At 39.0% G+C, this 14,829-nt stretch overlaps 1 protein-coding gene across 1 annotated transcript in view; it reads right to left on the bottom strand.

The window, feature by feature from the left end:
- CRB1 (crumbs cell polarity complex component 1) overlaps positions 1–14,829 on the bottom strand; it is a 177,142-nt gene that overhangs the window by 35,078 nt on the left and 127,235 nt on the right. The window contains exons 7-10 of the mRNA XM_008685170.1: positions 10,665–11,212; positions 9,041–9,206; positions 3,467–4,370; positions 294–422 (exon numbers count right to left, since the gene is read on the bottom strand). Of these exons, the coding sequence (XP_008683392.1) occupies positions 294–422; positions 3,467–4,370; positions 9,041–9,206; positions 10,665–11,212 (1,747 nt within the window). The remainder of the gene's footprint in view (positions 1–293; positions 423–3,466; positions 4,371–9,040; positions 9,207–10,664; positions 11,213–14,829) is intronic.

The raw sequence follows: 14,829 nt of genomic DNA, 5'->3' as shown, positions 1-14,829 counted from the left end.
GCAGGAAGGAAACATGAATCCAGAAGTACTTATCAGAAAGAAAAATAGCACATTTTACATTTTTCCAAAAGACATATTTTCCTATTTGAAGTCTTGGCTAATAAAGTGTTCTTTACTTTGACCTAAACTGTGATTTTTCTTCTTTTTTATTGCTTGACTCTGGTTGGACCTATATTTCAGCATGGATTTTCCTATGGGAACTGAGATGAAAAATGAGAGGAGAAATCAACCTTGTATAATCCCACTGTTTTTCAGCCCAGAATTTTCTTCTATAAAGTTCTAACGTGACTCACCATTCCCCAGTAAAACCTGGCCGGCACAGACATTTTAATTCACCCTGGAACTCTGAGCAGTTGCCTCCGTTGTAGCAAGTGAGATTTGTCTTCTCATTCCCACAGACAGTTGAGGGTAATCTCGCGTGTCTAGAAAGATAAAAGTAACTGTCACAGCTGTTCATCTTGTTCATTTCATTCAAGAAAACTTTTTGGAAAACTTCATATATGTAGTCAATGGCAAACTAATTAAGTACTCAGGCTGGCTGAGCTGCAGATGCTTAACTGTGCTACATTATACACAATCACTTTCTCCCGTGAACAGCTCCTGCTGGAGGGTGCTGTAACAAGCATGACTATATATCTTCCATTTCTACAGTTTTCATTGGCGAGATAAGATCTGTGCCGTGGGGTGGCAATAAATTTAGGGTTGTGAAGAAACTTGCTCTAGCTTGGTTTGCTGCTGCCTTGCTAATAAATCAACGCAGGCCATGGAAAATTGCATCTCTATAAAGGCCAGGAGAGCCAGGACAGCACTCTGGTACCCAAGCACTCATGTGATTTCTCTGTAGGCTTTCAGAACTGAACTCCTGTTGCCCAGCCAACACTTGCTGTTCCCCTATCTAATGATTCATAGCTTAGCAGAATGCAAGCCAAACGCTGTCCGGGAGGATAGTATATAGCACTCAGTGGCAACTGTATGTGAATTCAAGAGTGTGGCTCTGTTGTATAACAACAAGCTGTACGTATTAAGAAATCCTTACAAAAGACAGAACAAATTGTTAGAAGCTAAGCAGGACTTGACTGCAAGGCAAGATCCAGGGGTGTGAAGGGACTGATTAGAGGAGAGGTGGGTGTTGTTCAGGTCCTTTGACCCACTGTGCATGGTATCTGATACATAATGTTCAGGAAATATACAATGAATTTAATTTTGTTCTGTTGTGTGCGCTGCAGCAAATATGGAGAAACTAGCCTGTATGACGGTAAGTGTGTCTCTTCCCATAAGAGCTAATCAATTCGACTTTAAAAAGAAAATATCATAAGGACTTTTCAAAAGAACCAAAAATGTCAACGAGCTTTGAAAGAGGTCAATTAGCAATGCAAATGTGAAGCTTTGTGTACATCTTACGTTTAATAAACAATTTTTGAATCTCATTAGAAGGTACTTTTGAGAACTTTAATCTTTGAGAACTTGACTTTGATGAATTAGGCAGAAAAAAATACTGGAGAACTAGTTACTGGGGCATATATATTTACTTATCCAGAGTTACCACGGCAATACTATTCATTTTGATCTTGAATGTCTTTGGCTTTTAAACAGGCACTTTGCCTGTTGGCCAATGAGTCCGTTTTAAGTCATGGAAAGTGACATATAACTGAAATGTCAACACTTAGCACCTAATACTGTGCCTTCATAGGTTCTGAACAGCAATAAATGTTATGGAGATAAATACATTTTCTTATAGGTACTCGTTCCATCCGCTGGGAGATTCATCCCATTAGGGTACCACCTCTGAGTTAGTGTTATGTCTACAGGCTGCCAACACACTCCAGGGGTTCCTGCCAAAGTCTGGGAATGTATTACTTGTTATTAATAATCCTCTCACCTCCCCATAATGACTCAATTGTTCAGTGAATTTAAAAGCAGTGTAAGTTATAAAATAATGAATTCTACTTACGTGGGAACATTGAAGCCATGTGACTTAGCAGGAAAATATTGATTCTTATTTCTGTTTATGTAACACGAGACAGAGGTTATTACTAGAATTAAAACACGGCTTTAGCAGTTTTAGAAAAAATTGTGAAATATTCGGCAGTGGGCAAAAGATATTCCTGAGTATTCTTTCAATGGAATGTTGGGTGTTACGTAAAGGACCCTCTAGGATTGTTTGATTTTGTAGTGTATATGCCTTAGGTTTTCTTCACTAAGCTATTTTACAACCCCAAAATTGTAGAAAAATGACATTAATATAAATGGAACCTGCTCACTGAAATGCAAATGAATTTGTCTGTAGTGATATAATCGTCACACTGTAGAAAAGATAGTTTCAAATATTAATTATATTGCCCTATAAGTTTTGCATTTATTAGTAACTTATTTCCTCATCTCTATTTATATATATTTATGTTTATGAGGATAATAAAAATATATACAGGGGCGCCTGGGTGGCACAGCGGTTAAGCGTCTGCCTTCGGCTCAGGGCGTGATCCCGGCGTTATGGGATCGAGCCCCACATCAGGCTCCTATGCTATGGGCCTGCTTCTTCCTCTCCCACTCCCCCTGCTTGTGTTCCCTCTCTTGCTAGCTGTCTCTATCTCTGTCAAATAAATAAATAAATAAAATCTTTAAAAAAAAAAAAACAGAAATATATACAATTATTATATATGTGTATATATATAAATAATTAGGTTGTCCTTTGACCCGGTTTTTATATCCTACTCATTTTCTCATTAATTAATGTCTTAAATGAAAACATCAAAACATGTTCATTTATATGAGAGTCATAATTTCACTTTCTCGAAATTATGATTTATCATAGACTTTTCAAGATTTTATAAGATTTACCTTCCTGAAATAGCCAAGGGTATTGTTTTAGGGGTAGAAGTCATGCTTCCTCAAACAATATGAAAACCAAACTTTTGGGGGGCACCTCGGTGGCTCAGTCGTTGAAGCATCTGACTCTTGATTTTGGCCCAGGTCATGATCTCAGAGTTGTGAGATCGAGCCCCATGCTGGGCTCTACACTCAGTGGGGAGTCTGCCTGGGATTCTCTCTCTCCCTCTCCCTCTGCTCCTCTCCCCAGTTGCTCTCTGTCTTTCTCTAAAAATAAATAAATAAATCTTGAAAAAAAAAAAAAGAGAATACCAAGCTTTTGCATTTATTGTAAAAAATATTTGTTTCTTGAGGCCTTAAAGCTGTCAAACTCTGGGGCTACAGTTCATGAGATATATTCTAACAAAGATGTCAAAGAAAATGTTTTGCTTAAAGTCTGGTCAAAACACTACCATTCTTCCTTGTAGAACATCCCACCCTGTGAAATCCCGTCTACATGACCAAACTGGGATGGAAGGGACCCACGTCACTCCTGTTCAGCACAGTCTACAGAGGCGTAGCTGAGAGAGCTTTCCAATTTGACAAGGAAAATGGAGAGTATAGCTCCAAAGGCCAAGCTTTGCATGGACTTTATGCTCACCTGCAAAATTTTCCTGTGAAATTTCCGAAACAGTGGCAAGAATAGCCATTGGTGTTGCTGATGCAGGTGGCCCCATTTGCACACTGGTGACTCTGGCAATTGTCTATATCCATTTCACAGTTCACACCAGTGTATCCAGGCTCACACCTGCAGTGATAGGCTGCAACTCTGTCGGAGCAGTTGCCATGGATACAGGGGTTTGAAAAGCATTCATCAATGTTGAGTTCACAGCGTGTCCCTGACCATCCCAAGGGACATGAGCAGTGATAAGCGCTATAGATGTCGTCACAATTTCCTCCATGCAAACAGGGGCTGGAGTGGCAGGCATTCAACGGCAAGCAGCCAGTAGCCACTGAATTTATAGAGATTTTGAGAAACTGCTCTTCCTGGGGTTTACTAGTGAAACCAGGAACATTTTCAAAGTAAGAGAGATAAATGCCACCAATTTCTATTGTACTTAGACACCCTTTCAGGCCTCGCGTATCAACAGCTCGGTCACCCACATAAATGTCTGTATTATCCTTCAGAAAGTTGAGGCTCCCGGTGGCAACTGCACTGGTCACAAAAGGCACTTGGTTGTCCACTTCCATTTGCCACCTGGAGGCCTGGGCCAGTGGGTCCGTCATGGAAAGAGTCACTTGGTGCCACATGCCATCGTTCACTGACTGCAAACTTGTCAGACTCAGTGTATAAAAACTGTTGCCACTTTGCAATTGAAATAATAATCTGGAATCTTGAATGCTAATATTCAGAAATTCAGGCTCCTTCTCTGCGTGCAATATGATCACATTTGCATCCCTTGTTCTGAAACCAAATGTGATATTGGTGAGTTCTCTGGTAATGTTCCCATTGCTCCTGAATAATATTTCACTGCTTTGTGCATTAAAAACAGCATTTGCAATACCTAAAGAGAGAAGGCAAGACCAATCAGCAACTTTATTAAACCTGTAATGTTGGCTTCATTACCTTTATTACTATAAATGGCCATCAGGTTAATATCATTATGGATCGATTGTTTGCTATGTGTTAGGCACTGTGCTAGTTCTTTTGATATTATTTATAGTAACAGAACTCTGGAGCGCATTTTTTATTATCATTACTATTATCACCCCCATTTTATAAAAGAAGAAATTGAGACTCACAGAAGCTAAGTGATCTTTTTATAGTCATGTGGCCAATAAATAATAAGACCAGAATACCAAACCTGCATAGTCTGATACCAAAACCCAGACCATCCATTTCTTTTCCATTGAAAGGAAGGTTACATGTAGAAACAATGTCTAAAAAAGGTGAAAATGAATGGGATTCAATGCATGCATGACTAGACGTGGAACTTGGTAGGGGTGTTGGAAAAACCTACGATTGTTCACTTGAGTAGAGAAAATCCAGTTCTCCACCTCCTGGGTGGGTCTCCTTTCCTCTCACACGACTTCTGCATTCACAGCACGCGTGACACCAGATGTGTGGGGCCTTCTCCCATCAAGCAATCCTGCACATCATCATTTCCCCTCTCTTTTTGTTGTTTCCCATCAGCATACAATATACTGTAACTGCTCCAATCTTAGAAAATCAAAACACACGCAAGACCCAAAAGCACGATTCACCTCCCCCTCACCCTGCTGTTTCCTTAATTCTCTATTCCCTTTCCTGCCCCAACTCCTCCAAATGGTTTTACATTCTCATTGACTCCAGTTTCTCATCTCTCATTTTCTTTTTATTTTATTTTATTTTTAAGATTTTATTTATTTATTTGACAGAGAGAGACAGCCAGCAAGAGAGGGAACACAAGTAGGGGGAGTGGGAGAGGAAGAAGCAGGCTCCTAGCGGAGAAGCCTGATGTGGGGCTCGATTCCAGAACGCTGGGATCAGACCCTGAGCCGAAGGCAGACACTTAACGACTGCGCCACCCAGGCGCCCCTCTCATTTTCTTTTTAATACACGCAGCTCGGCCTTTTGTGCCAATCACTTCACCAAAGTCAAGCTTGTTGAGTAACGATGACCTCTGTGTTACTCAGTGTAGTGGTCAATTCTCTATTTCCATTTTCTTGCACTTTTCAGTAAAAATTGACCTGAAAATGTTGTCTTTGCCTCAATCGTGGGGGACCTCAGCCAATCACCTCTTTTCATATAGACTATTCTACTTATTTCTCAGTGCCCCTGCTTCTGTCAGCCTGCAGAGCAACATAACAACCAGACCTTAGCTCAAAACCTGCCTTGGTTACCACCACGTCTAGAAAGAAATCCTAAATCCTAAATGTGGCCTGCAGAAGTCTCTGTGATCTGACCCTTAATTAACTATTCAATTCTATTTGCTATCACCCTCTTCCTTGTTCACATGCTACAGCCACAAAAGCTTCTTGCCATTCTTTGAAGACGTCAAACTTGTTCCCAAATCAGGCCTTTTGGCCTTTTACTTGCTGTTACTGACACTCGGAGTATTCCTCCCCCAGATCTTCCCACAGCCTATGTGCTCACATGTCACCTCCTCTGAGCTTTCCCTGACCATCCAAGTTAAAATAGCTTCTTCCCTGTAGCCACTCTCTGTTCCAATACTCTGCTTTATTTCCCTCATAACATTGACAACTATTTGAAATTATTTTGGTCACTTGCCTGCTTGTTCTTTGACTGTCTTTCTGCACTAGAAAATGCACTTCATGAGATCAGGGACTTTCTCTGTTTAAAATATTACTAAATCTCAATGCCTAGAACATTGCCAGACATATAGCAGGTAAACATTACTAAATAAATAATCTGTAAAAATAACTCCTGTGTCCTTAAATCTGGAAAATGAGATAATGGTTAGAAACAACTGCAGGAGAAAATTCAAGTGTATCATCCAAGTATATGATTCAAATGTATTACTTGGATTAAAATTTCACTTGATTTTATTACTTTTGATGTGGCATTTTTCCCACCAAGCTTGGGGTTGGGATTAGGGAGAAAAGGAGCAACGAGTGCCTTATTCCATGTTTTAAAATACATGTTAAAATAACAAATCTCATTAGCTCTCTCCAGTTCCAAAAGGGTGAATATGGTCTATGATGTTAATAAGTTCATTTTACTAACACTGCTGAGCACACTGAGATCACTTCTCATCTGGGGAAAATCACAATACACATAACAATCTTTGTATTTCACCTTTTCTTCGGGGAATTTTTCATAATAAACACACCTGTATAGAAGGTGGGTTGTAAATTTTGAAGTCTTGGTTTTCCGATAGGATGATGCCCTAAAGGCAAACTCAGGGTGATGCATGAGCTATAGTCTCAAGAGTATGTTATTCTATTAGACCTACTCTTCTTCAATATATCTTACTTGAAAGAAAATACAATAGGGTCATAAGATCACATAAAATTAAAATTACACAAAGTAGCAAAAGTGTGTTCTAGGCTTCATACCTGTCAATTCGTAAATTTCACCCCTCCTATTGATTTACATTTTCTTCCTTCATTAAGATAAGTCATACTTCAAAAAAAATGTTATTGAGACTTTTTGGGAGATCAGAGGCAAATTTTCTACTCTTTCTGTAGTGGGAATGCAGTAGCAGTGAAGATTCACTTAACTTTTTTCTGATGTGGTATGTCCAAATCCTAAACTGCTTTATGGAGAGACTGAAGACCAATATGCACTAGGGGTATGGTTCTTGGTCTGCCACTGTGTTTAGAATCCTATTCTTTTTTTTTCCTCTGTGAAAATATTCCAAATGATATAAAAACCCTTTTGTAGAATATAACTGGGACTAAGAATTTTTGGAACTTTAAGATTTCTATCAAAAAATTAACAATAAAACTAATAATACATTGTTTTAAACAAGCAGTTTGGAGGTAGAACAATGGAAAGGTTGTATTTAAAATCTGGTGCCATACTAGAAATCAAAGTGCATTCTTAATGCCAACTCATCATGCTTTATATACTATATATATCCAATAATACTATACTGTAATATAGAATATACATTTAAAACATGAAACATTAAATTGTATGTATTCTAGAAATTTTCCCAAGTATATGTATGTATATATAGTACAACACATTTCATATATCCTTTTCATATATGTTTTGAAAATATAGAAACAGAAAAGTAAATGTATTCTCTTTTCCTCAGTCACCGCAGCTCAGTTGAAAACACAATGTTGTTGCAGTAAACCTGAGGTCGTTCTATTGTCTGGTTCCGTTCCATTATTTTAGTGTGATGTTCTCCAAGGTGATATGTATCACTTAAAGTCTGGAGCAGTTAAGTGAAAATATTGAGTTAACTTGAAGCAAAATAATGTTATTTTATTCATTTGACAAAGACTTATTGACAACCTCCTATATGTTTGGCATGATTCTAAGTGAGGAGAGTAATGTGAGAAACCAAATAGGAAATTTCCTTCTTCCTATATTCTAGTGAGGAACAGGATGAGGAACAAGGAAACAAATACATATACAACAAAACATGAAGGAATCATAAGAGAGATGAAGAAAAATAAAGCCACATAAGAGGACATTCGGGTTGGAGCCTGAGTGAAGTGATGAAGGCAACATGCCTCAGCTCTGAGTTAAGCAAGTTCAAGACAGAGGTAGGGTGTGAGGGCCCTGATGGAATGGGGTAGTAGAATGTATGCAGCAGGACATCAGAAGCAAATTGAGGACAACTCGTTGGAGGATTTATCACACTATGAAAGGAAGCTAAAAATGGGATGGTAGCTGGGGGTGGGGATGGTAAAAGGTAATTTTTTTGTAATGAGGAAATCTGGCAGTGTGTTTATACACTGATGGAAAAGGTAATGATGTTGAAGAGAGAAAAATTTTAGAAGCAAAATCTTCAAATAAAGGGGGGAGATTAGAATTCAATGCGAACATGAAGATTTGTTATTACTACTAGACTGCATTATTCGAAGTAGTAGAGAAGAGAAAATTTAAATAATAATGTGGTTAGTATGTAGACATGTCAAAATTGTGAAATAGTATTCAAATTTGCTAACATTTGGAAAACTGTGGTCTTTAGTACTGAAGATGGGCCAGGAAACATTTCGGACTGAGGAAAATACTCAGAAAACAACAGAATGCTTAACGTGTTTGCCTTTTTATACTTAAGGTTATAAAATCATCACATACACACAAAATTTTTTTTATCTACCTATCAAGTAGATGTTTTATCCCCATTTACAGAGAAAGCTCTAGATTACAGAGATCATGGGAACTGCCCGAGGCAGTTAGCATAAGGCCGTGAGCTCACACTAGCACTTGACTCTGTATTCCCAAAGAGGAGGAAAGGAAAACCAAACATTACTTAGTTAATTTCTTCAGAAATTAGTTTTAAATAATCAAAGATCTAAGTCTGGTGTTGCTCTGACCTCCATCCCCTACCACGCCTCCATCCCCAGGGAAGCCCCGGGGGGCAGGATGAGGCATGAAGCCAATCTGGATATTATTATTACTATATTAGTTTTATTGTACTACTCAAGTCAGGGCAAAGAGCCACAGGTTTCTTTGGGAAGCAGGTGTTGTTTGAATTTTTTTTCTGGGTTGACTCGTGGAACTGAAATACCCGATTTAATGGGATGGGTAATAACTTTAAACGCCACCTACATTCAAATCCTTGAGGCACCTCCCGGCACTGGGCCGTGGGAGGACAAGGGCTGAGCTCACACCACCGGACTTGCTCGCACGCTTTCCCAGCTGTGTTCACAGGGCAGGAGCAGGAGAAGTCATCCCACAGGGAATAGCACACACCTCCATTGTGACAGGGGTTGGACTGAGCAGAAAAGAAAGCAAAGGTATAAAAAGCACTGGCAACTAACGATGGAAACAGTAAAGGCAAGACCCTATTTCTGTTATTTTTAAATGCTAATTTTCTACATATTTACACTTTGAACTTTTTATATCCATTGGTTGACAAATGGAAAAAAAAACTTACTGCTACTATTGCCAACTCTTTCCTAAAAGAGAAATGGGGAGAGAGAGAAACAAAAAGAGAGAGATGAAATGAGAAAGGGAAAATAGATAAGGCCAATTTTCTACAACACAAGGAGGAATTTAAAACGTTTATAACATCCTCTGGAATTTCCAAGTTACCAAGCACTTTGAATCACACCCATTACCATTTGAGGTAGGGGTTTATTGGTCCTGTTTGTACTAATGAGGAAGCAGAGGACCGTCCTTTTACCCAAGATCCTAATACAAAGGCAAACGGTGAAGCCTGGTCCCTGGATCCTCTGGGTCCAGATACAGTGACCTCTTCAGTTGCCCTGCCTCTCAGTCAGAAACATTCTATTATTATATGAGTTCTTAAAAGGTTTCTCACAAAATATCCAAAATGAGAGTATTTAAAAGGGAATTTCTGAGAGCTGAGACCTGTTGATCTCAGCCCCACTAGTAAGATGTGATTGAGGCTAGTTACATAATCTTTCTGAACTTCATCTTCCTTATCTGTAGATGACATAAATGGGGTAATAACAATGCCTGTTGTACACAGCAGTCCTTCAACAGAATTAAATATATTCATCTATGTAAAGCGGTGCCTGGCACATTGGCAGTGCTCCTATAGTAATGTTAACATGATTCATTTTTGTACATTTAGAAGCAAGCCCAGTGCATGGCAATAGTCAGAGCTCAATAAATGCTCAACAGATATAAATGTGTTTCCTTTGAAAGGTCATGCAGAGCTGACAAATTCACATATTTAAATAGCTTTTGGAAGAGCATAACAAAATACGTACAGTAAAACATAGGCTCTGGGAAAAATATATTTTGGAGAATTTCAAATCCAACTACCAGAAGAAAGTTACCACTCAGGGTTTTTTGTTGTTGTTGACTTCATAGTCAAAACAATGGTAGTTGGGCATTTAATATAAATGATATGATGATCTCTTCCAAAATGAGTTAATTCAGTTTAACCTCTGAGATGCCGTTAAGAGTTTGGGGATTAAAATACTCTTATTCTTAGGCAATTGTTTCTTGTGGTAGTAGAACCATGTGGCTGGAGTTATCTTGGATGGTTAAAAAGACCATGATGCCACCAAGGTCAAGGCCATTTTTTTATGGCTCCATATAAATCCCCCAGTCTTGCTGGAAAAATATTGATGAAGTGTTATCTATGGCTGGTGGGTCAGTAACATTATCTTCACATACAGAGAACGGCTATAATAAATTATTTAGTAAAAACAACAGTTTAGCATGCAATATTGACAATAGTTGGTGTGAATAATCCTACCTTGCACATGTTGTCTCCAGGACAGCCTTGGGTCACATTGACAAGAACTGGATTGTGGGATGCATTGTTTGTTGAATTTGGGAAGAATTCCAGATTTTGGTTGTTTAACCTTATATCTTGGATACAGCCTTTAAAGAAGCCACCATTAGCTTCGGTCTCTGGTCTGTCAGGCAGGCCACCGATGTACATGACATCTCCTTTTTGGATTTTCCATGTAGGGGCAGAAATAAACCCTAGGTTTTGTGAAGACTGATACAGTTCAATTTTATCTGGCTTGATTTTCAAAGATATCAAATGGACATTTCCATCACTAAGAACAAACTTTACTACTAACTTGGAAGAGCCTGGATGCAGCATTGCTAGTCTGCCATGCTCTAGCCAAACACGGATGTACTGGTAAGTCCTGTTTTCCAAAGCTAGGAGTAAGCCTGATGGTCGGTGTGTTCGAACAAACATAGAGATGGTGAAGTTCTCTCCATAACTCTCATCAAGATCAAAAGCAGCATATCCAGTGGAGTCATCGTGGCCAAATCTGCCTGCCACATACTCTTCAGTGTCAAAACAGAGGAGGAGAAACAAAGAAGAAACATTTTAAGACTCACAAGGAAGAAGGGCCAGAAGATACACACACACACACACACACACACACACACACACACATTTTTTAAAGTTTAGAACAGGCCTATTCAATAGAATGACAATTTGGCCTCATTTCTCAAAACTTCTGAGTTTACTGAAAATAACTACATTTTAGTTTATAGTTTATAGTTGAGCCCCACTGATCACAAAACGGAAAGAGAAAAGCTCTCTGTGCTGATAAACTTAAGATTTACCTCTCCTTCACTGTCCTAAAATGCTAGGGTTTAATGATGGAATATCAGCTACTACTGTCCTCCAACTTGGTGGCAGAAATATGAGGTACAAGATCTCTTTCTGTAACATCTCAAAGCAGACTGTTCAGGCATCCATCATCTTTGCTATTTGAGGACATGCTGAAGCAAATGTCATTAAATTTAATCATTCTTTCTGAAGGACAGAAATCAAGAATGAGATTTGCAAATCCTCTCCTACAATACCATCAATATTTTGGGAAGTAAGGGTTCATTTGTATACATCTCAAGAGTTTTCTTGAGTTGACGTCCATTGATAGTATTGCCACATTAGTGCATTACTAACTTCTTTAAGGAAATGCTGGGTGAGTTCAGTGCTCAGCTTTGTCTCCCTCCTACTACTCGTCTGTCTCCCATGCCTCTCCCAACCAGGACCACAGAAGGAAGATTCCTCTTTCTTTGTTCAACTCCCTTGCCTTTTATTATTATTTGGAGTATCATATTGATGATATTGTAGGAACTAAAGTTCCTTTTTTTTTTTTTTTTTTTGAGAGAGAGAGAGTGAGCAGGGGTGGGGTGGGCAGAGGGAGAGAAAAAGAGAGAGTATCTTACTGACACAGGCTCCACACCCAGTGTGGAGCCTGACACGGGGCTTGAACTCACGACCCCAAGATCATGATCTGAACTGAAATAAAGAGTCAGACACTTAATCGACTGAGCCACCCAGATGCCCCTAAAGTTCCTGTCTTCTTAAAGCTTATATGCTAGTTAGTGGACTCAGACCAGACACAGATAAAGAAACAAACTATAGAGCATGTCAGGAGGTGATAAGTCTTTAGGTATACAATAAATCAGGTAGGGAAAGGGAATAGGGAGCGCTGGGGGTAGAAGTAGAGTTGGGATTTTTTTAATAAAGTTGTGAGAGAAATACTCCTTAGAAGATAACATTTGAACGAAAACCGAAAGAATGTAGAGATACAGTTGCAGAAATCTAAGAGAGAAGGAATGGTGGCTTGGATCAGTGGTAACGGAGAAGGTGATGAGAAATTGTCAGATTTTGGAAATATTTTGAAGGTTGAACCTACATGATTTTCTAGGGCAAGTACAGTGCCAAGATTCTTTTTTGTTGTTGTTGTTGCTTAAGTGGCTAGAAGCATTGAATTGCCATTTGCAGAGACTGAAAAGAAAACAAGAGGAACAGATCTGGGGGGAAAGTGAGAGTCCATATTACATTTGAGATGCCCGCTTAGATATCCAGGTGGAAATGTCTAGTAAACAGCTATAGAGCTGCAGTGGAGACGTTCTAGGGTAGCTATAATAACTTCAGATTTGTCAGTGTAATTAATGCTCTTTAAAGCCACAAGACTGGATGAGATCACCAAGAGAATGAATATATACAGAGAAAAGAACAGGTCCAAGAACGGAGTCCTTAAGCACCAGATATTTGGTTTTGGAGGTAAAGGAGATGACAAAAGAGCAGCAAGTAAGACAGGAGGAGAGCCAAGGGAGAGTGATGTCCGATAAGCCTAGCAAGGAACAAGTTGTCAGGAAGAGGGAGTGCTTAACTGTGTTTACTGTTGTTGTGACAGATAGTATGTCAAGAGAGGTGAAGTAAGAGGAGTACTCAAAATGCACCACTGAATTCTGCAATCTAGAAACCATGATGAATGTGATGAGAGCGGCCTTGAAAAGATGGCTATCTTCAAGTTTTTACATCCCAATGCCAACCAGAAACAAGACAGATTTTACCATATTTCATTGTGCCTAAATATCATCATGGTCCAGCTGAAGTTTGGGCAAAGGTAAGACATATTTTAGTGTAGTGGAACTACGGTTAAAACTTGCTTAGGCAACCATCTGTGTTTGAAGACCTCCTGCGTAAAAGGCTGCATTTTCAGATCTCCGACTTGATTTTCTACAGGTATATTGCATTTTTGAATCTGCGTTTGAAGACCACCTGCTCCTGGCAACTACAGGTATCTTTCAAAGTGTACTGTTGAATAAAATAACCCATTTGAAGAGGTTAACATCTCTGAATACACTGCAGCACTTTCATATGAGATAAAATGTTTAATAGGAAAACGTGGCTCTTGAAGCTCCGGAGGTTTGAGAATATGCACAAAATCATTCAATCTCATGGGTGGTGGGGACCCTGCTGGTCATCCTAGAATGCCTGCAGATCCCTTTGTGGATCCAAACTAAAAGACATAACACAGAGCTCTTTGTGGGGAGGGGGTGTTTGTTTTTTTTTCTCAGAAGCTTGAGTCTCCAGCAATCCCATTCTTCTTCAGAAATCACAAGAAAGTGGTCAGAGGATGTGATTTACTACATGATTTTAGAAACACCCGAAGCCATGTATGACTTGTCTGTGAACATGGGAGCAATGATTCTCAACTGTGTTGTTGATATGTCATGAAGAGGGATGGCAAATGCAGATGAAAAATGGCTTCAAGTTCTAATGATTGGTAGAATACAACAAGGTGAAATTTACTAAGAATAAATAAAAGCCTCTTGCTTCTAAATGTATCTCATTTAGGGTGGAAGAAGCAGGATTCTGTGGCACCATGAATAAAAATGACCCAAAGTGAGCCAAGCATAGAACATGGTTGCCAAAAGGTCAAGGCAATAGTAGGCTGAAAACAGAAGAACATTATCTAGAATGAGAGAGGTTATAGTCTTGTGTCACGCTGCAGCATCAGGCACATCTAGGAACCAGATAAGCAAATTTATTCCAAAGCAAGCAACAAGCAAGCAACTGATGAAATATCTGAAAGCTATGTCGTATGGAGAACATTAGAAGAAACTAGGTATGTTTAGCATGGAAGAAGTGATGGCTTGGATGGTACAAGATACTTTAAATATTGAAGTGTTCTCAAAAAGAAGAAATGTAAGATTTATATTAGTATGATTTCAAGAGTTACAATGCTGCCAATGAATGAAAGCTATAAGTAATCATATTTTATTTCAGTATAAGAAACAACCTTGGGGCAGTTTCTGGCAAGATAGAATAAATGAGTTCTTCATTCCTAAAAGCGTGTAAGCAGAAGTTTGGTCACTACCCTCGGCGGGCATCATAGTTTAAAAAATACAGTCATGGAGTGAAGCCCCTTCTGTATCAAAGAAACTGCAATTCTAGCAGGATAAGAGTCTTAAAGTCTAGATGTATGACTGAAGATAAAACATATGTAAATTGCCTCTACAAATAAAAAATACTCTCTAGAAGGCAAGAGGTCTTCATTCTGAACGATATCTTGGCAGCTCCGTGATTTTATACACAGTCAACACAAGAAAATATATTGAGACAGTTCTGGCAACTAAGCTTTGAGAAACACTTT

The sequence above is a fragment of the Ursus maritimus genome, unplaced genomic scaffold, assembly GCF_017311325.1.
Source record: "Ursus maritimus isolate PB19 unplaced genomic scaffold, ASM1731132v1 scaffold_2, whole genome shotgun sequence".
Lineage (NCBI taxonomy): Eukaryota > Metazoa > Chordata > Mammalia > Carnivora > Ursidae > Ursus > Ursus maritimus.
The sequence above is the reverse complement of the archived record's forward strand: the minus strand, read 5'-3'. Positions and strand labels throughout refer to the sequence as shown.